At 44.1% G+C, this 19,991-nt stretch overlaps 2 protein-coding genes across 2 annotated transcripts; both read left to right on the top strand.

Annotated features, from left to right (window-relative positions):
• The first annotated feature begins 1,978 nt into the window (after positions 1–1,978).
• Positions 1,979–13,006, top strand: arr3a (arrestin 3a, retinal (X-arrestin)). Its single transcript, XM_052520751.1, has 14 exons — positions 1,979–2,059; positions 6,625–6,657; positions 8,550–8,580; positions 8,710–8,770; positions 8,868–8,912; positions 10,020–10,273; positions 10,374–10,447; positions 10,620–10,758; positions 10,877–10,961; positions 11,042–11,114; positions 11,204–11,341; positions 11,429–11,512; positions 11,622–12,067; positions 12,424–13,006. The coding sequence occupies exons 2-13, from the start codon at positions 6,650–6,652 to the stop codon at positions 11,722–11,724; spliced, it is 1,095 nt and encodes a 364-aa protein (XP_052376711.1). The 5' UTR covers positions 1,979–2,059; positions 6,625–6,649; the 3' UTR covers positions 11,725–12,067; positions 12,424–13,006.
• A 737-nt stretch (positions 13,007–13,743) lies between these two features.
• On the top strand, positions 13,744–19,572 carry LOC118385745 (putative thiamine transporter SLC35F3). Its single transcript, XM_035772949.1, has 7 exons — positions 13,744–13,872; positions 14,179–14,545; positions 14,953–15,172; positions 16,933–17,058; positions 18,696–18,888; positions 19,068–19,157; positions 19,322–19,572. The coding sequence occupies exons 1-7, from the start codon at positions 13,791–13,793 to the stop codon at positions 19,570–19,572; spliced, it is 1,329 nt and encodes a 442-aa protein (XP_035628842.1). The 5' UTR covers positions 13,744–13,790.
• The last annotated feature ends 419 nt before the right edge of the window (positions 19,573–19,991 follow it).

Raw genomic sequence — 19,991 nt, 5'->3', positions numbered from 1 at the left:
TAACCAACATATAAGATATGTTAAGCAAACTGAAAATATACACTACCGTTCAAAAGTTTGGGGTCAAATAGAAATGTCCTTGTTTTCTATGAAAACATACATGAAATGAGTTGCAAAATTAATAGGAAATATAATCAAGACGTTGACAAGGTTATAACTAATGATTTTTAATTGAAATAATAATTGTGTCCTTCAAACTTTGCTTTCGTTAAAGAATCCTCTATTTGCAGCAACTACATCCTTGCAGAGCTTTGGCATTGTAGTTGTCAATTTGTTGAGGTAATCTGAAGAGATTTCACCCCATGCTTTCTGAAGCACCTCCCACAAGTTGGATTGGCTTGATGGGCACTTCTTACGTACCATATGGACAAGCTGCAGCTCAATAGGGTTGAGATCTGGTGACCGTGCTGGCCACTCCATTATAGACAGAATACCAGCTGACTGCTTTTTCCCTAAATAGTTTTTGTATAGTTTAGAGCTGTGCTCTGGGTCATTGTCCTGTTGTAGGAGGAAAGTGGCTCCAATTAAGCACCGTCCACAGGGTATGGCATGGCGTTGCAAAATGGAGTGATAGCCTTCCTTCTTCAAGATCCCTTTTACACTGTACAAATCCCCCACTTTTACCACCACCAAAGCACCCTCCAACCATCACATTGCCTCCACCATGCTTGACAGATGGCGTCAAGCACTCCTCCAGGTTATTTTCATTTTATCTGTGTCTCACAAATGTTCTTCTTTGTGATCTGAACACCTCAAACTTAGATTTGTCTGTCCATTACACTTTTTTCCAATCTTCCTCTGTCCAGTGTCTGTGTTCTTTTGCCCATCTCAATATTTTATTTTTATTGGCCAGTCTGAGATGTTGCTATTTCTTTGCAACTCTGCCTAGAAGGCCAGCATCCCGGAGTCGCCTCTTCACTGTTGACGTTGAGACTGGTGTTTTGCGAGTATTATTTAATGAAGCTGCCAGTTGAGGACTTGTGAGGCGTCTGTTTTTCAAACTAGACACTCTAATGTACTGGTCCTCTTGCTCAGTTATGCACCGGGGCCTCCCACTCCTCTTTCTATTCTGGTTAGAGCCAGTTTGCACTGTTCTGTGAAGGGAGTAGTACACAGCTTTCTACGAGATCTTCAGTTTCTTGGCAATTTCTCGCATGGAATAGTCTTCATTTCTCAGAACAAGAATAGACTGACGAGTTTCAGAAGAAAGTCTTTGTTTCTGGCCATTTTGAGCCTGTAAATGCTGATACTCCACACAACTCGTCTAAAGAAGGCCAGTTTTATTGCTTCTTATTGCTTCAGTTTTCAGTTGTGCTTACATAATTGTAAAAGGGTTTTCTAATTATCATTTAGCCTTTTAAAATTGTAAACTTGGATTAGCCATTGGAACACAAGAGTGATGGTTGCTGATAATGGGCCTCTGTACGCCTATGTAGATATTCCATTACAAATCAGCCGTTTCCAGCTACAGTAGTCGTTTACAACATTAACAATGTCTACACAGTATTTCTGATCATTTTGATGTTATTTTAATGAACAAACTATGTGCTTTTCTTTCAAAAACAAGGACATTTGTAAGTGACCCCAAACTTGTAATATTTTCACACTCAAAGGTGAAAAGTTTAGTTAATTTACAAAGTATTGTAGCCAATTACCAAGGTAGGCCTCTTTCCTATAGAGTGCAATACCCTGTGAGTATTAGACGTTCAGCATACTGTAAGCCACAGGACCAACAACAGGCTTTAGAGAATCACTGTTGTTTTATACTTACCATAGATCAAGGTCATTTCTCTGTCCCTGGGAGTACTTTACTGTGCAATGCACGTTTTAAATCAGTTGGCTGTGGTATTTTTAAACCATATGTTGTCAAAAAAAAGGTGTTTACTTATTGAATAATTGGATTGAGAGACAGACAACAGCATCTTAAACAAGAAAGTTAAGTCGGGGGAGGGGTCAGAGGTCCGGCTATAAAGAGTGATGTCAACAGTCAGAGACTGCACTCTAACCACAGAACACTAGGGATTTGAATGTCAGTGGAACACTGATAGCTTTAAGAAAGGTAAGACATCACCATTCTTTTTGCTTCACAGCTTTGTAGTTTTGTAATGGGAGGGATGACGGAAGGGACAAAGCCTTACTCTGTGAATAGCAGAAGTACATTATAACAAATGTCCTAACTGCAAATAGGTAGAATAATTTAAACTTTCAATGCCTACACAGTTTTCAACTGGCTTTAAACCAGTATTGATGCTGTCTAAACCGCTGTAATATAGTTGAAAATATGTTGGTACATGTTTCAACTTGTAGCAAACCAATTATTGCACTTCAATAAACATTACGCACTGTCTAATTGGGAGCCTCAAATGTTATTGTAGCATGGAATAGCTCAACCCTGACTTCATAAACACTTAGGTCTTTCCTGTCTGGCCTGTTAATACCCATGTCAGTCAGATTTAGTAGGGGATAGTAAAAGGTATTAAGTGAATTACATTGTAAGGATTATTTTTGTCACTCAGGTCAATGATAGAAAAGTAACATAGCATCCCTCCTGTAATTGCAGTAAAATGTACAACACTCAGGCATATAGCTACTCAATCTAATTCATTGATATCTGATACTGGAAATGGCAGTGGGTTAAATCCCTGGTCGCCTACTGGCAGTGTCCGGTAGCCTACTGGCAGTGTTCGGTAGCCTACTGGCAGTGTCTGGAAGCCAACTGGCAGTGTCTGGTAGCCAACTGGCAGTGTCTGGTAGCCAACTGGCAGTGTCTGGTAGCCTACTGGCAGTGTCTGGTCGCCTACTGGCAGTGTCTGGTCGCCTACTGGCAGTGTCTGGTAGCCTACTGGCAGTGATCGGTAGCCAACTGGCAGTGATCGGTAGCCAACTGGCAGTGTCTGGTAGCCAACTGACAGTGTCTGGTAGCCAACTGGCAGTGTCTGGTAGCCAACTGGCAGTGTCTGGTAGCCTACTGGCAGTGATCGGTAGCCCACTGGCAGTGTCTGGTAGCCTACTGGCAGTGTCTGGTAGCCAACTGGCAGTGTCTGGTCGCCTACTGGCAGTGTTTGGTAGTCTACTGGCAGTGTCTGGTAGCCAACTGGCAGTGTCTGGTAGCCAACTGGCAGTGTCTGGTCGCCTACTGGCAGTGTCTAGTCGCCTACTGGCAGTGTCTGGTAGCCTACTGGCAGTGATCGGTAGCCAACTGGCAGTGATCGGTAGCCAACTGGCAGTGTCTGGTAGCCAACTGACAGTGTCTGGTAGCCAACTGGCAGTGTCTGGTAGCCTACTGGCAGTGATCGGTAGCCTACTGGCAGTGTCTGGTAGCCTACTGGCAGTGTCTGGTAGCCAACTGGCAGTGTCTGGTCGCCTACTGGCAGTGTTTGGTAGTCTACTGGCAGTGTTTGGTAGTCTACTGGCAGTGTCTGGTAGCCAACTGGCAGTGTCTGGTCGCCTACTGGCAGTGTCTGGTCGCCTACTGGCAGTGTCTGGTAGCCTACTGGCAGTGATCGGTAGCCAACTGGCAGTGATCGGTAGCCTACTGGCAGTGTCTGGTAGCCTACTGGCAGTGTCTGGTAGCCAACTGGCAGTGTCTGGTCGCCTGCTGGCAGTGTTTGGTAGCCAACTGGCAGTGTCTGGTCGCCTACTGGCAGTGTCTGGTAGCCTACTGGCAGTGATCGGTAGCCAACTGGCAGTGATCGGTAGCCAACTGGCAGTGTCTGGTAGCCAACTGACAGTGTCTGGTAGCCTACTGGCAGTGTCTGGTAGCCAACTGGCAGTGTCTGGTAGCCAACTGGCAGTGTCTGGTAGCCTACTGGCAGTGATCGGTAGCCTACTGGCAGTGTCTGGTAGCCTACTGGCAGTGTCGGGTCGCCTACTGGCAGTGTCTGGTAGCCTACTGGCAGTGTCAAGTCGCCTACTGGCAGTGTCTGGTAGCCTACTGGCAGTGATCGGTAGCCAACTGGCAGTGATCGGTAGCCAACTGGCAGTGTCTGGTAGCCAACTGACAGTGTCTGGTAGCCAACTGGCAGTGTCTGGTAGCCTACTGGCAGTGTCTGGTAGCCAACTGGCAGTGTCTGGTAGCCTACTGGCAGTGTCTGGTGAACTGGCAGTGTCTGCCTACTGGCAGTGTCTGGTAGCCTACTGGCAGTGTCTGGTAGCCAACTGGCAGTGTCTGGTAGCCAACTGGCAGTGTCTGGTAGCCTACTGGCAGTGTCAAGTCGCCTACTGGCAGTGTCTGGTAGCCTACTGGCAGTGATCGGTAGCCAACTGGCAGTGATCGGTAGCCAACTGGCAGTGTCTGGTAGCCAACTGACAGTGTCTGGTAGCCAACTGGCAGTGTCTGGTAGCCAACTGGCAGTGATCTGGTAGCCACTGGCAGTGTCTGGTAGCCTACTGGCAGTGTCTGGTAGCCAACTGGCAGTGTCTGGTCGCCTACTGGCAGTGTTTGGTAGTCTACTGGCAGTGATCGGTAGCCTACTGGCAGTCTGGTAGCCAACTGGCAGTGTCTGGTAGCCAACTGGCAGTGTCTGGTCGCCTACTGGCAGTGTTTGGTAGTCTACTGGCAGTGTCTGGTAGCCAACTGGCAGTGTCTGGTAGCCAACTGGCAGTGTCTGGTAGCCTACTGGCAGTGTCTGGTAGCCAACTGGCAGTGTCTGGTAGCCAACTGGCAGTGTCTGGTAGCCTACTGGCAGTGATCTGGTAGCCTACTGGCAGTGTCTGGTAGCCAACTGGCAGTGTCTGGTCGCCTACTGGCAGTGTTTGGTAGTCTACTGGCAGTGTTTGGTAGCCTACTGGCAGTGTCTGGTAGCCAACTGGCAGTGTCTGGTAGCCTACTGGCAGTGATCTGGTAGCCAACTGGCAGTGTCTGGTCGCCTACTGGCAGTGTCTGGTAGCCTACTGGCAGTGATCGGTAGCCAACTGGCAGTGATCGGTAGCCTACTGGCAGTGTCTGGTAGCCTACTGGCAGTGTCTGGTAGCCAACTGGCAGTGTCTGGTCGCCTACTGGCAGTGTTTGGTAGTCTACTGGCAGTGTCTGGTAGCCAACTGGCAGTGTCTGGTCGCCTACTGGCAGTGTATGGTAGCCTACTGGCAGTGATCGGTAGCCAACTGGCAGTGTCTGGTAGCCAACTGGCAGTGTCTGGTCGCCTACTGGCAGTGTCTGGTAGCCAACTGGCAGTGATCGGTAGCCAACTGGCAGTGTCTGGTAGCCAACTGACAGTGTCTGGTAGCCTACTGGCAGTGTCTGGTAGCCAACTGGCAGTGTCTGGTAGCCAACTGGCAGTGTCTGGTAGCCAACTGGCAGTGTCTGGTAGCCTACTGGCAGTGTCTGGTAGCCAACTGGCAGTGTCTGGTAGCCAACTGGCAGTGTCTGGTAGCCTACTGGCAGTGTCTGGTAGCCTACTGGCAGTGTCGGGTCGCCTACTGGCAGTGTCTGGTAGCCTGCTGGCAGTGTCAATTCGCCTACTGGCAGTGTCTGGTAGCCTACTAGCAGTGTCTGGTCGCCTAGTGGCAGTGTCGGGTCGCCTACTGGCAGTGTCTGGTAGCCTACTAGCAGTGTCTGGTCGCCGACTGGCAGTGTCTACCATCTGTAGGAGAAATGTGCTGCTATTACATTGTGGAACAGATCTCTCTTATAAAGACAGCTGACTGCTGACAATCCAATCTTAACTTCTTACTAATGAAATATAGTCAACTACTACCTGTAAACTCTACAGGTAGTCCCTGTAACACTTTCCAAATGCAACTCAAGAAGGCCGCTCTCCATGGTCATCAATACCATGGTGTCTGTGGAGGTTGCTGAGGGGAGGACCAAACCATGTGTTTGATGCATTTGATACCATTTCCCTCATTCCTCTCCGGCCATTACAATGAGCCAATCCTCCCTAATTAAGATGCCACCAACCTCTTGTGCATGGCGTATTCATTTGGGATACTTCTGGAAGCACTATCCAGGAATCCACTGTAATTGATTGAATACCGGTCTTGTATTGAGATCTGGAACATGGACAGCAACATTGTTGAGGATTGAAAGTGATACAGTCCCAAAATACAAACAAGAGAAATGTCAATAGTGGATTTAAACTTATTTTTCGGGTTAGCCTAAAATGAGAAAATTCTTATTATTCCTTTTATGAGTATTGATACTGTTATGATCTCATTTTATTATCTTCATCTATCCTCAGTAAATGTTTCAGGAAAATAAGACACCTTGTGACCCTGTGACCCTGTGACCCTGTGACCTTGTGAATGCTTCTGGGAAACCTTGGTCAATACGTGAGGATGAAACCCCTTCGTTTAGAATGGAGTATTACATAAGAATGTGCTACCTTGTAAATCCTGCCCAGGTTACGTTTAGCTACTGTTAGGGTCTCTGTGCCTCTGCAGTCTATTAGATGAGCGTTGTCAATAGCAGCAGTACTTTGAAAAGCTAAACCCCAGCCAAGATTTGGCTCAGGACAACTAACAGTGATGCTGTAATCTCATTCCACCAGATTACTCCCTGTCACTCAACACAGATACAGCATCCTTTCATCCGTAACTCATTGGTGAATCAGGGGTTATGCCTGATTGTGATTGAGATTCACTTCTTGTTGTCATTTTCATGAACTTTTGTTTTGTCTTCCACAGAAAAAAATCCTGAAATTGCTGAAAAATGTCTAAGTAAGCCCCCACCTGATTTTCAATCAGACTACATGTTGATAGCAATGCAATGTTATTGAATGTCATACATGGTCTATATTACTATTACTATGTTACTAGTGAAACTGTTTTGTTTGTTCGGGCCAATGTAATTGGCTGTTTGCAAGTGTTTCAGACCATTTGAGGACACCATGCCCCAAAGAGCCTCTTAATCTGTGAGAGCACAGAGGCAGATGGTTATGTTGAATGAACCTGTTCTCTCACCCACTACATCACACTTTGACTATCAAAGGTGTCATAGAGTAGATGTCCTTAGATGCACCTCCTCCTCTTCACTGTGCTTTAGAAGCACACATGGGAAGAATTCCAAACGTTTTCTACTGAGAGGTAGCAACATTCCTCTATTTTATATACACTCTTAGAACAAAGGGTTCCAAAGGGGTTCTTCACCTGTCCCCATGTGAGAACCCTTCTGGGTTACATGAAGAACCCTCTGTGGAAAGGGTTCTACATAGAAACCAAAAGGGTTCTACCTGGAACCAATAAGGGTTCTTCAAAGGGTCATCCTATGGGGCCAGCCGAAGATCCCTTTTAGGTTCTAGATAGCAGTGTGTACCTATCTACCTCATGTAGGCCTATCTGTTATACCACTACTTGATGGTATCTGTTAAATGGTGCAGAATAAGAAAATGTGTCTAACAAAAACGTCAAGAAATCCCTTTAATACTCAGAGGACTGCTGACTATGTCAGGAAATAACATGGGTCGTCTCCAACACTATTAATACCATTAAGTGTTATCATTCACAAAGGATTTGTCCGTTTGTTAGTGACATTAGCCTTACGTCAGGGTTTTCATCTCCCATAGGGAGAGCATTGTTTCCTCTGTAGGTTGTAAATGATCAAAATAAAGAGAGTAGCACACTCCATATATAAACTCCATATATAAACTCCATATATAAACTCCATATATAAACTCCCAGTCATTTATTGGGTATTTACCAACGTTTCGGCATCACTGTGCCTTCTTCTGTAGGTTTTAACAGCATGGGTTGAGTTGCATGGGTTGAGTTGCATGGGTTGAGTTGCATGGGTTGAGTTGCATGGGTTGAGTTGCATGGGTTGAGTTGCATGGGTTGAGTTGCATGGGTTGAGTTGCATGGGTTGAGTTGCATGGGTTGAGTTGCATGGGTTGAGTTGCATGGGTTGAGTTGCATGGGTTGAGTTGCATGGGTTGAGTTGCATGGGTTGAGTTGCATGGGTTGAGTTGCATGGGTTGAGTTGCATGGGTTGAGTTGCATGAGTTGAGTTGCATGAGTTGAGTTGCCATAAGGTGCTAGTGAAAGTCAATAATAGGTTTCCCTGAGGACTACTGAGAGGAGGGCTCCAGTCAGTTCAACAGGATCCGAGAGAGAGGCAGGCAAGGCTGCAGCTTTGACTTGAGTGCCCTTGAATACCACAAGCACTACGTGGTGAATGGTCACTCGTGCAGGGGGGCTTACAGCCCGAGTCAAACCCAGCCAGTTAGGTAATATTACACTCAAGGGTTAATTCCTCAGATCTGCTCATGTAAGACAATGTACGACCCTGGCTGATACCTGCTGCCCTCAGTATGGTCTGACAAACACATCTCCAAACTCTCAGGATTAGGAAGCATTTTGGATAAAACATGTCAGTTATCATCATTTTGTATCAATAATATGTTTATATCGGGTTGTGTCATTATAAGTTGCATACCTTCGCACATTTGATTGACTGTTGATTGATCATTTGTCTTCTGATAAACCTTTGTTTTTTCACGACTTGAAATTTACATTGAGTGTTTAATCCTTGCAGAATGTGCCACTTTGGTCACTAAAGTAAGACAGAGAAATGTTTTAAACACTGCTGACCGTTTAGTTTGATATTTTCTCAGGGTATACAAGAAAACCTCTGGGAATGGCGCAGTAAGTGAAAACCTTTTCTTTCTCTCTAATACTTGCCCCATAGAAATATCGACCATCACCTATTTGTGATAAGTGTGATAGAGCTCCAGAAAACATTCTGTTTGACCATTTTCTTCTTCCTGTCTTCAGCTTACCCTTTACCTGGGAAAGAGAGACTACGTCGACCATGTTCAGAATGTGGACCCCATCGGTAACTCTTACTTTTACACTTGGCACTTCTGTATCGTAAGTTTAGACATTTGTGTTGAGGGGGAAATCTCTAACATCTCTACCCATCGTTGTTACAGAGGGAGTGGTGAAAATTGATCCTGCAGACCTTGGAGGCAAGAAAGGTACACATTATTTTACAAAACTATTCTTTACAGATAAGTTACTAATGTTAGTAGTCCTGCGGAATGACTATACACTGGCTAATGTTTACCCTGGTCTCTAGTGTTTATCCTGGTCTCTAGTGTTTATCCTGGTCTCTATTGTTTATCCTGGTCTCTAGTGTTTATTCAGGTCTCTAGTGATTATCCTGGTCTCTAGTGATTATCCTGGTCTCTAGTGTTTATCCTGGTCTCTAGTGTTTTTCAGGTCTCTAATGTTTATCCTGGTCTCTAGTGTTTATTCAGGTCTCTAGTGATTATCCTGGTCTCTAGTGTTTATTCAGGTCTCTAGTGATTATCCTGGTCTCTAGTGTTTACTCTGGTCTCTAGTGTTTACTCTGGTCTCTAGTGTTTATCCTGGTCTCTAGTGTTTATCCTGGTCTCTAGTGATTATCCTGGTCTCTAGTGTTTACTCTGGTCTCTAGTGTTTATCCTGGTCTCTAGTGTTTATCCTGGTCTCTAGTGTTTATCCTGGTCTCTAGTGTTTATCCTGGTCTCTATTGATTATCCTGGTCTCTAGTGTTTAGCCTGGTCTCTAATGATTATTGTGGTCTCTAGTGTTTATCCTGGTCTCTATTGTTTATCCTGGTCTCTAATGTTTATCCTGGTCTCTAGTGTTTATCCTGGTCTCTATTGTTTATCCTGGTCTCTAATGTTTATCCTGGTCTCTAGTGTTCACTCTGGTCTCTATTGTTTATCCTGGTCTCTAATGTTTATCCTGGTCTCTAATGTTTATCCTGGTCTCTAGTGTTAATCCTGGTCTCTAGTGTTTTTCCTGCTCTCTAATGTGTATCCTGGCTTCTAGTGTTTACTCTGGTCTCCAGTGTTTATCCTGGTCTCTAGTGTTTATCCTGGTCTCTAATGTTAATCCTGGTCTCTAGTGTTTATCCTGGTCTCTAGTGTTTATTCAGGTCTCTAATGTTTATCCTGGTCTCTAGTGTTTATCCTGGTCTCTAGTGTTTATTCCGATCTCTAGTGTTTACTCTGGTCTCTAGTGTTTATTCTGGTCTCTAATGTTTATCCTGGTCTCTAGTGTTTATTCTGGTCTCTAATGTTTATCCTGGTCTCTAGTGTTTGTGCAGCTGGCCTGTGCTTTCCGTTATGGCCGTGAGGACCTGGATGTCATTGGACTGTCCTTCAGGAAAGACATCTGGTTCAAGCACCTCCAGTTGTACCCTGCTGCTGACCACAAACCCACCCTCACTCCCATGCATGACTGCCTGCTCAAGAAGGCAGGAGAGCAGGGCCATGCCTTCACTTTCGACATTCCCGTAAACCTTCCCTGCTCTGTCACACTCCAGCCAGGACCAGATGATGCTGGAAAGGTAGGCACTTGCCTTGCTATTTATATATATATTTTTTTACCCCAGATATATTAAATTCAATGATTCATGATATTTACATTGGCCTTTTGTGTATACCTAGGCTTGTGGTGTGGACTTTGAAGTGAAGACCTACATTTCAGATGTGGCAGACCCAGAAGAGAAACTTGACAAGAAGTGAGTGGCTGTCCAAATACTTGTCTTCTTTTATTGAAATACTTTACACAATAAGACATGGAAATTCTACATCTACATGTAAAAACAATTGTTTCTTTCTGACACTTTTCTCCCTCCCTCCCTCCCTCCCTCCCTCCCTCCCTCTTTGCCACTTTTCCCTCCATCCTTGTAGAGACACTGCCCGTCTGATCGTCCGTAAGATCCAGTTTGCTCCAGATGCAACGGGTGCTTCTGGTCCCAAGGCCGACATCTGCAAGAGCTTCATGATGTCTGACAAGCCTGTCCACCTGGAGGCCTCTCTGGATAAGGAGGTGAGTTAAACAGAAATCCTCACCGGCTTCTACAGCGCATATACTGTAGCAGCTATATTAGAATACATAACAAAAAGGGGTTGCAAACAGTGAATTGTTTTTCTTATATTGATATCAGATCTATTACCATGGAGATCCGATCAATGTCAACGTCAAAGTCAAGAATGAAACCACCAAAACAGTGACAAAAATTAAAGTCACAGGTAAGTCTATCACCACTGACTCTGAATGGTAGAACTAAAATACTATACTTAAGTTTATAACAGTGGGCTCTTTCCTCCAGTTGACCAGACTACAGATGTGGTGCTCTACTCCGCGGACAAATACACCAAAACCGTACTTTGTCAAGAGTTTGGGTGAGTAGACAGAAACCAACCCTCTCCTCATCATCTTCTAAGAAGTGCTCTTCTCCTGATCCACTAACATCTCCAACCTTCTCTTACAGAGAGACAATAGATGCCAATAGCACATTTGATAAATCCCTCACCATCATCCCCCTACTGGCCGACAACAAGGAGAAGCGCGGTCTGGCGCTGGACGGCAGACTGAAGGATGAGGACACAAACCTAGCCTCCAACACTATGTGAGTGGCAGTCTACATTATTTTCACATTCAAATCTAGACACAAACAACCTGAGTCCATCTCTGTCTTCTCCTTTCTCCTCATCAGTATGAGAGACGGTATGGATAAAGAAGTGTTGGGAATCTTGGTCTCCTACAAAATCAAGGTCAACTTGATGGTGTCTTCAGGAGGGTAAGTCTTAGATTAAATACATGTTTGCCTGTAAGCAAATGCCATGTTTTACATTGAAATTGAGGATAATATTAAATGCTAACCCATTATGTTCTTCACTCCCATTCAGCTTGTTGGGAGGTCTCACAGCCAGTGACGTACAGGTGGAGCTCCCCTTGATCCTCATGAACCCCAAACCCCAAGGTAAAGTAATAGTGTTACCTAATGAATAATAGGATTTACCATATCTAATTAACTGTCAAAGTACAACTGATGTGATGAGGGTGCAATGTCTCTCTCTCTACTCATTCAAGGTTGCTATTCAATGTTACTAATGTAATCTTTCAACTCTTTTCCCTTCTACAAAATCAACCCCATTACATGATCAGATGTGTGAGTAAAACATTATAGGATATCATTTTAAAATATGTATTAGTGGCAATTAGTGGTATCAGCTCTAATGAAACGTAGTCTGTGTTATGCACATTTTAAAGTAATTTTGAACTGCCTCGTGACCTTGTGCTATTTTCGTGTTTCCTTTATGATCTGCAGAGGTCTCCCGGTGGGAGAGTAAAGGTGAGCTTCTCTCCGCCAGACTTATCGACCCTAATGTACAGTAGGCATACATTTGATGTGAAGTGCCCGTTCATTGGAGGGCTGTTGAACTCTGGTCTTTATATAGAGGTCAGGCTTTGCCATTACTATCACCAGTATTGGAATAGTGCTGGCATAAAGGCGCCTGCGGTTGTATTTCAATGAAGTTCAAACAACTGTAGATCAGATGATCCCGTGACTGAATCGAATGATTCTAATTAGGACATTACTTCAGCCCAAGAGTTCACTGCCTCAGTTCGTGTGCCATCATTCACTGTAGTCATCTGTGACAGTCACCCAGCAGCCATATTTGTTGTATGTGTTTTGTGAATCCCCAGAACGCATGTTACCCTTGAGGCTGAGTACATTCCCCCAGCAGAGCAAGAAAGACGAGGAATGAGGGACTGTAAAGTTCAATGGAGCAAAGCTGTTGATGGCTGTCCAGATTGAAAGGCTGATGACCAAAGCAAAGAAGAAACTGGAAACCTCATAGGAAGAACCATCAATGAAATAAATAAAAACGATAACAGCTTTATATGATGTTGATATCTCTCACTATTACGGCCATTTTAGTGTTGTACTTTAGTGGTTTTGTCAATGTGAGCCTGTAGTACCTGTACTGTAATGTAGATATCCAGCCATGCATATGAGTCACATCATTTCAAACGTAGCTTAATTAACTCACTTAATTAATTCACTCTGTACTTCTCACATAAAACCAAGGGGGGTTAATGAACACATTCAGTATAAAGGGGTTTATTGGTTTGCGGATAAAACTCTCACCTAAACTACTCCATCAAACAGGGAGTCCGGTAGTACTCAGTTTATCATATTCAAAGAATTGTGTTTTTCTGTGGTATGTATGTATGTTTTGGACTGATAAGTCATTGACCCAAATAAAAACAACTCATATACTTCTAAGACTGGGATTTCATCCATTCACTGCAGTGCATTGACGGGAACTGTCCATGGTGCTGAACTGGCATCAGGTAACTTCACGTCTTCATAGCAAAACATGTTTTATAATTAAGCAATAAGGCCTGAAGAGGTGTGGTACATGGCCAATGTACCATGGCTAAGGGCAGTTCTTATGCACAACGCAATGCCTGGATACAGCCCTTAGCCGTGGTATATTGGCCATATACCACAAACCCCAGAGGTTCCTTACTGCTATTATAAACTGCATACCAATGTAATTAGAGCAGTAAAAAGAAATGTTGTATACTGGTGGTATACTGTCTAAAATACCACAGCTTGGCAATGTTGACAATCAGCATTCCTGGGCTCGAACCACCCAGTAAAAATGTTTGATATACTACGGCTGTCAGCCAATCAGCATTCAGGGCTCAAACCACCCAGTTTGTAGTGTTCTCTACATCAGACACACCAAAACCACGTAAATATGTCAACGCTTTACTGCAATGAAAAATTACAGGTATACAGTATTCCACATCACTTACACACATTTCAGGGGGCAATATGTAAACACGTCTCACTAAACACACGTTTTCAGTTCTGTTAGTGGCTTCAAGCAACCTCCTGGTATTAGATGGTCTGTGAGCAGGGGGAGTAATCATAGTAATCACAGGTCATTCTGGGTTGGCTGAGTTTAAGCAACTTAATTCTCCATACACATCAAAGGCTTACCACCCAGAGCCCATGGCTGTAGAAGGACTCAGTGTCCAGAGAAGAGCCGACACTGGAGATGGCCATGAAAAAACAAACAGCCAAAGTGTCTCCCTCGCCCATCACTGGTCCTGCTGTCTTTCTGCTGCCCACTCCACAGGGTGAGTATATTTCATAGCTTTCTTATAGTTTTAGGCATAAATCTAACGTTATGTGCATTCATTTATGTGTAGGTCAGGTGTGACAAATCACAGTGACATGTAATACTGCATATTAACATATTATCTATCCATTTCGGTGCTTGTGGGAATTGTGGGAATAATTCGATATCTTGAAGATCCACCAAAAATAGGCAACTTGGGAGTAAAATTGTAATATGGGCTATATTCTTCTATTACCCTTTCCCATGTGAGAATTATATCTTTATGCATCTATTATGTTATTGTTTTTTTGCCTTTGCCATATAGAGCATGCTGAAAGACAGAGGGGACCCCAGCATGCGGCTGAAGATGGGCAGGATGGAGGGCAGGGTGGAGGGCAGGGTGGAGACCAGGCAGAAGAGTGTGTGGAGAAGAGAGAGGACAGTAAGAGCCGCTGTGCACGCTGCCCGCTGAGAGCCATGTGTCGAGCTGTGTGGGGGCTGGTTCTTGGGTGCTGTGTGGCCCTGGCGTGGGCAGTGGGCACACACAGTGCCAAGCAGTCTCTGGAGCAGCTCCATGCCCCCTTCTTCACTATTTGGTTCTGCAGTACATGGAACCTCCTCCTCTTCCCCCTCTACTACCTGGGACACCTGCTAGGGGCAGAGCAGAGACAGTGGCCCACAGCCTGCTTCAGGTGAAACAACAGCTAAAGAGTCCTCTGACAAGCAGGTGTTGGGCCCATTTCAGGTTGAGAGAAGTTTCACAGGGCTATGTGTGGCAGGAAGTCATGATCACCTCTTGTTTTTGTTATTACACTCATCTAGATTGATTCTCTATTTTGGATAGAGTGTAATATAAGGATTTACAGTAACTTTAGATTTGTCAAATTACTAAATGAATGGTTTTCTTTTTAGGGAATATAGAAAACCTATTGCCACAAACCCTCTGTATCAGACAAGATATTTAAGACAAGCTGCTTTGTGCTTTAATCTGCAGCTCAACAAACAAACATCTTAAAAACAACCCTGCTGTTTATCCAGAGGATTGGTAGAGAGGTTGACCAGGTCACCAGGCGCCTGCCTCTGTCTTCCTGTGTCCCAGGCAGTGCAGTGGCTTCCTGGTGGAGGAGGACATGACAGTGAGAGTGCTCCTGAAGGGTGCAGCACCGTTCTCCGTGCTGTGGAGTCTCTCAGGCTACCTGTACCTGCTGGCTCTTTGTCGCATCTCAGCGGGAGACGCAAGCGCCATTCTCTGCTGTAGCCAGGGCTTCATCTTCCTCCTGTCCTGGATCGGACTCAACGACCGGTTCATGGGTGTACGGGTAAGAACTCCTCTGTCAGTGCTGGATAAAGGGGGAAGGGGGTGGATGGACAGTGCAACACAAAGCATCTACCAATGTAGATACTCATTTAAGCATCCAGATACTCACATCAAAAAAATCTCAAATGTATAGATTTCCCTTGAGAGAGCGGTGCTTGTCGTTTAATTCAAAGGAAACGGTACTGTATTGAACGTCCAGTTGAGGAACGTTGTGATTATGGCAGCCCAGAGAGCGATTGTGTATGGTGTGCTGCACAAGTTTTGAGATGTATAATGGTCAAACCCATATTGATCAGGCCACACCCCCCACCAAACAGGAGGGTCACACTTTATTTGGATTGTCCGGATTTTCCATCGGTAGATGATCTACAGAGGGTCATACTGTCAACAAACTATCTGTTGATCAGCAACTGCTTGCCAAGACTATGGTTATGGTTAGGTTTAGAATACAGTTTAGGGTTAAGTTTAGGGTAAGGGTTAAGGTTAAGTTTAGGGTAAGGGTTAAGGTTAGGGTAAGGGTTAAGGTTAAGTTTAGGGTAAGGGTTAAGGTTAGGGTAAGGGTTGAGGTTAGGGTAAGGGTTAAGGTTAGGGTAAGGGTTAAGGTTAAGTTTAGGGTAAGGGTTAAGGTTAGGGTAAGGGTTAAGGTTAGGGTAAGGGTTGAGGTTAGGGTAAGGGTTAAGGTTAGGGTAAGGGTTAAGGTTAGGGTAAGGGTTAAGGTTAAGTTTAGGGTAAGGGTTAAGGTTAGGGTCAGGGTTAAGGTTAAGTTTAGGGTAAGGGTTAAGGTTAGGGTAAGGGTTAAGGTTAGGGTAAGGGTTAAGGTTAGGGTAAGGGTTAAGGTTAGGGTAAGGGTTAAGGTTAAGTTTAGGGTAAGGGTTAAGGTTAGGGTAAGTGTTAAGGTTAGGGTAAGGGTTAAGGTTAGGGTAAGGGTTAAGGTTAAGTTTAGGGTAAGGGTTAAGGTTAGGGTAAGGGTTAAGGTTAGGGTAAGGGTTAAGGTTAAGTTTAGGGTAAGGGTTAAGGTTAGGGTAAGGGTTAAGGTAAGGGTTAAGGTTAAGTTTAGGGTAAGGGTTAAGGTTAGGGTAAGGGTTAAGGTTAGGGTAAGGGTTAAGTTTAAGTTTAGGGTAAGGGTTAAGGTTAGGGTAAGGGTTAAGTTTAGGGTAAGGGTTAAGGTTAGGGTAAGGGTTAAGGTTAAGTTTAGGGTAAGGGTTAAGTTTAGGGTAAGGGTTAAGTTTATAGGGTTAGGGTTAAGTTTAGGGTAAGGGTTAAGTTTAGGGTTAGGGTTAAGTTTAGGGTAAGGGTTAAGTTTAGCGTTAGGGTTAAGTTTAGGGTAAGGGTTAAGTTTAGGGTTAGGGTTAGAACTAGCTTTTGGGTTAGTACATTGACTGTTGAAATGTTACTGTAGGGTCTGTAGATACAGTAGTCCGTAGAGCATCTACAAATGGACGATCCAAGTCAAGTGTTACCAACCGGAGGGCAAACACACCTCAAAAGGCTGTTAAAGAACAGTGCGGGAAACGGGTTGTTCAGTACAAACCGTCACACAATGTAGCAAATGTTCAACCGAACTGAATGCACCCCAGCCAAGCTCTCACATGGTAATTGTTGACCAACTACGTATGTGGGGTTTGACTTTGATGAGTTTGAGTCAATTGATTAATGTGTACCTAACCTTTAAAAGGTGATGTTTATGGCTGAGCAAATCAAAGTGTTCCTTGTCATTAGTGTTGAGCTGTGATGTCTTCCTGTGTCTTTTTTCTCTATCAGATAGTGGCTGTAATTCTCTCCATCACAGGAATCGTCATGATGGCGTATGCTGATGGTTTCCATAGCGACTCAATCACAGGGGTGGCCCTGGCAGTAGGCTCAGCTTCAACCACTGCCCTGTACAAGGTCATCGGCATTAAAGTCCTACTCAATTCTCTGTTTCGCTTCATTAATCGCATGATCTACTTAACAAAAGGCACATCTCATTAGGTGGTCCAGGTGTCCTCATGACATGGCACGAGGCGGACCTTTCCACTTGTATTCTCTGTTGCTCCCGCAAGCAAGCAGGGAGGCTGATGACATCAGAGGGCACCATCAGACCGACTCCTTCATTGGCCAACGCCTTGAAGTTTGCAGTTGTGTCGAAAAAACACTATTTAGCGCAAACATGTTTTTTTACCCTTAAGTGTGTCTACATTACTGTATATACAGATGAAGTCGGAAGTTTACATACACTTAGGTTGGAGTCATTAAAAATAGTTTTTCAACCACTCCACAAATTTCTTGTTAACAAACTATAGTTTTGGCAAGTCGGTTAGGACATCTACTTTGTGCATGACACAAGTCATTTTTTCAGGAATTGTTTACAGACAGATTATTTCACATATAACTCACAGTATCACAATTCCAGTGGGTCAGAAGTTTACATACACTAAGTTGACCATGTCTTTATTACAGCTTGAAATATTCCAGAAATTATGTCATGGCTTTAGAAGCTTCTGATTTACATAATTTGAGTCAATTGGAGGTGCACCTGTGGATGTATTTCAAGGCCTACCTTCAAACTCAGTGCCTCTTAACTCTTTGCTTGACATCATGGGAAAGTCTAAGGAAATCAGCCAAGACCTCAGAAAAAAATTGTAGACCTCCACAAGTCTGGTTCATCCTTGGAAGCAATTTCCAAACGCCTGAAGGTACCACGTTCATCTGTACAAACAATGGTACGCAAGTATAAACACCATGGGACCACGCAGCCTTCATACAGCTCAGGAAGGAGACGCGTTCTGTCTCCTAGAGATGAACGTACTTTGGTGCGAAAAGTGAAAATCAATCCCAGAACAACAGCAAAGGACCTTGTGAAGATGCCGGAGAAAACAGGTATAAAAATATCTATATAAAGCGAGTCCTATATCGACATAACCTGAAAGGCTGCTCAGCAAGGAAGAAGCCACTGCTCCAAAACCGCCATAAGAAATCCAGCCTACGGTTTGCAACTGCACATGGGGACAAAGATTGTACTTTTTGGAGAAATGTCCTCTGGTCTGATGAAACAAATATAGAACTGTTTGGCCATAATGACCATTGTTATATTTGGAGGAAAAAAGGGGAGGCTTGCAAGCCGAAGAACAACATCCCAACCGTGAAACACGGGGGTGGCAGCATCATGTTGTACCAAATACTAATTGAGTGTATGTAAACTTCTGACCCACTGGGAATGTGATGAAAGAAATAAAAGCTGAAATAAATCATTCTCTCTACTATTATTCTGACATTTCATTCTTAAAATAAAGTGGTGATCCCCACTGACCGAAGACAGAGGATTTTTACTCAGATTAAATGTCAGGAATGGTGAAAAACTGAGTTTAAATGTATTTGGCTAAGGTATATGTAAACTTCTGACTTAAACTGTATTGTTTTTCAACGGAAAACATTTAAAAATAGCTGGAGTTTGTCTTTAGGTCTCCTTCCTTAAATCAAAATCTTAGCTGTTGTGGTGGGCAGACATAAGCACAAAGTATTTATGTCTGTTTTTGTTCTTTAAGGTGTTGTTTAGAAAGCGAGTGGGAGAGGTGCAGCCGGGTACGGCCAGTGTTCTACTGTCCTGTGTGGGGCTATGCTGCTGTGTCCTCCACTCCTGGGTGTGTGTGATACTCTACCTCACACATGTGGAGTACTGGCCTCCAATCCAGTACATCCCCTGGGACGCATTGTGCGTGATGGCCTCCCTGCTCCTTGGTAACACTCCCCCGCTAATTTCTGTACAGATATTATATTTTTATTTAACTAGGCAAGTCAGCTAAGAACAAATTCAAATTTACAATGACGGCCTACACGTCCAGATATTAAATTAGTTCATTTGAATAACTGTGTTTTTAACATTTCCTTCACTCTTGTCCCTCCTCTCTCACCATCAGCTTTCAATGTCTTGGTGAATCTAGGAAGTGTGCTTGCCTACCCCTCCCTTATTTCTCTTGGAATGTTACTGAGCATCCCAGCTAATTCAGGTACAGAAAGAACAATGATATTTATCTGCTTATAAAACTCCAAACTATAAATCAAGCTAAACAACGGTGTCATGAGAGATCTTCATACAGGTCTTCCTGAAGTCATTGTGGGAATTTCAAACAGCATTCCACTCTACCTGACCCCCTACTGTATCTCTCCGCAGCAGTGGATTTCTATGTCGCTGCAGCCCCCCAGCTCAGCCAGGTCAGAGTGGCTGCAGCAGCTATCATCGGGGTGGGATACCTCTTACTGCTGCTCCCTGGAGACTGGGATGACAGTGTTGTCCACTGGATAGAGGGTCTGTGGCAAGGAGGATGGAAAGAGGACAGTGTGGTTGGAGAAGATGGAGGAGCTGATGGAGGAGAAATTGCAAAGCCCAAGCCCAAACCAGCAGGCATTGCTGCCCTAACATGATGCTCTTTGGTTTTACATGACAGAACTTGGTGTCAAAAGTCTCTCAACCAAAACCAGGGACGCAACTTTGGTTTTAGAAGTGGGGGGGAATAACTTGGTGGGGGGTCTGGGGGTCCTCCCATTTTTGGGGGCATATGAAGGAAATTTCCTGCATTTCTGCACAATTGAATATGACCCATTGCCCTTTCTAGCCATCTCTATTTAGAACAACATAAAGAAAGCAAAAATGACCAGTCATCAAGCTAGGTAAGAGATCCTTATTAAATATGTTTTTGTGATTGATAAGTGATTGATAAGACTGAACTAGATCAATGGTAATTCAATAAGAAATAATGTGTTGCACCTTGAACCAACAGCCTAAAAAACAAACAACTCTTACAAATAAAGTACAAAGACTTTTGATTGTCTTTATTACATTT

The sequence above is a fragment of the Oncorhynchus keta genome, chromosome 6 (genome assembly GCF_023373465.1).
Source record: "Oncorhynchus keta strain PuntledgeMale-10-30-2019 chromosome 6, Oket_V2, whole genome shotgun sequence".
NCBI classification, from domain to species: domain Eukaryota; kingdom Metazoa; phylum Chordata; class Actinopteri; order Salmoniformes; family Salmonidae; genus Oncorhynchus; species Oncorhynchus keta.
Note: the sequence above shows the minus strand (reverse complement) of the source record. Positions and strands in the feature narration are given on the sequence as shown.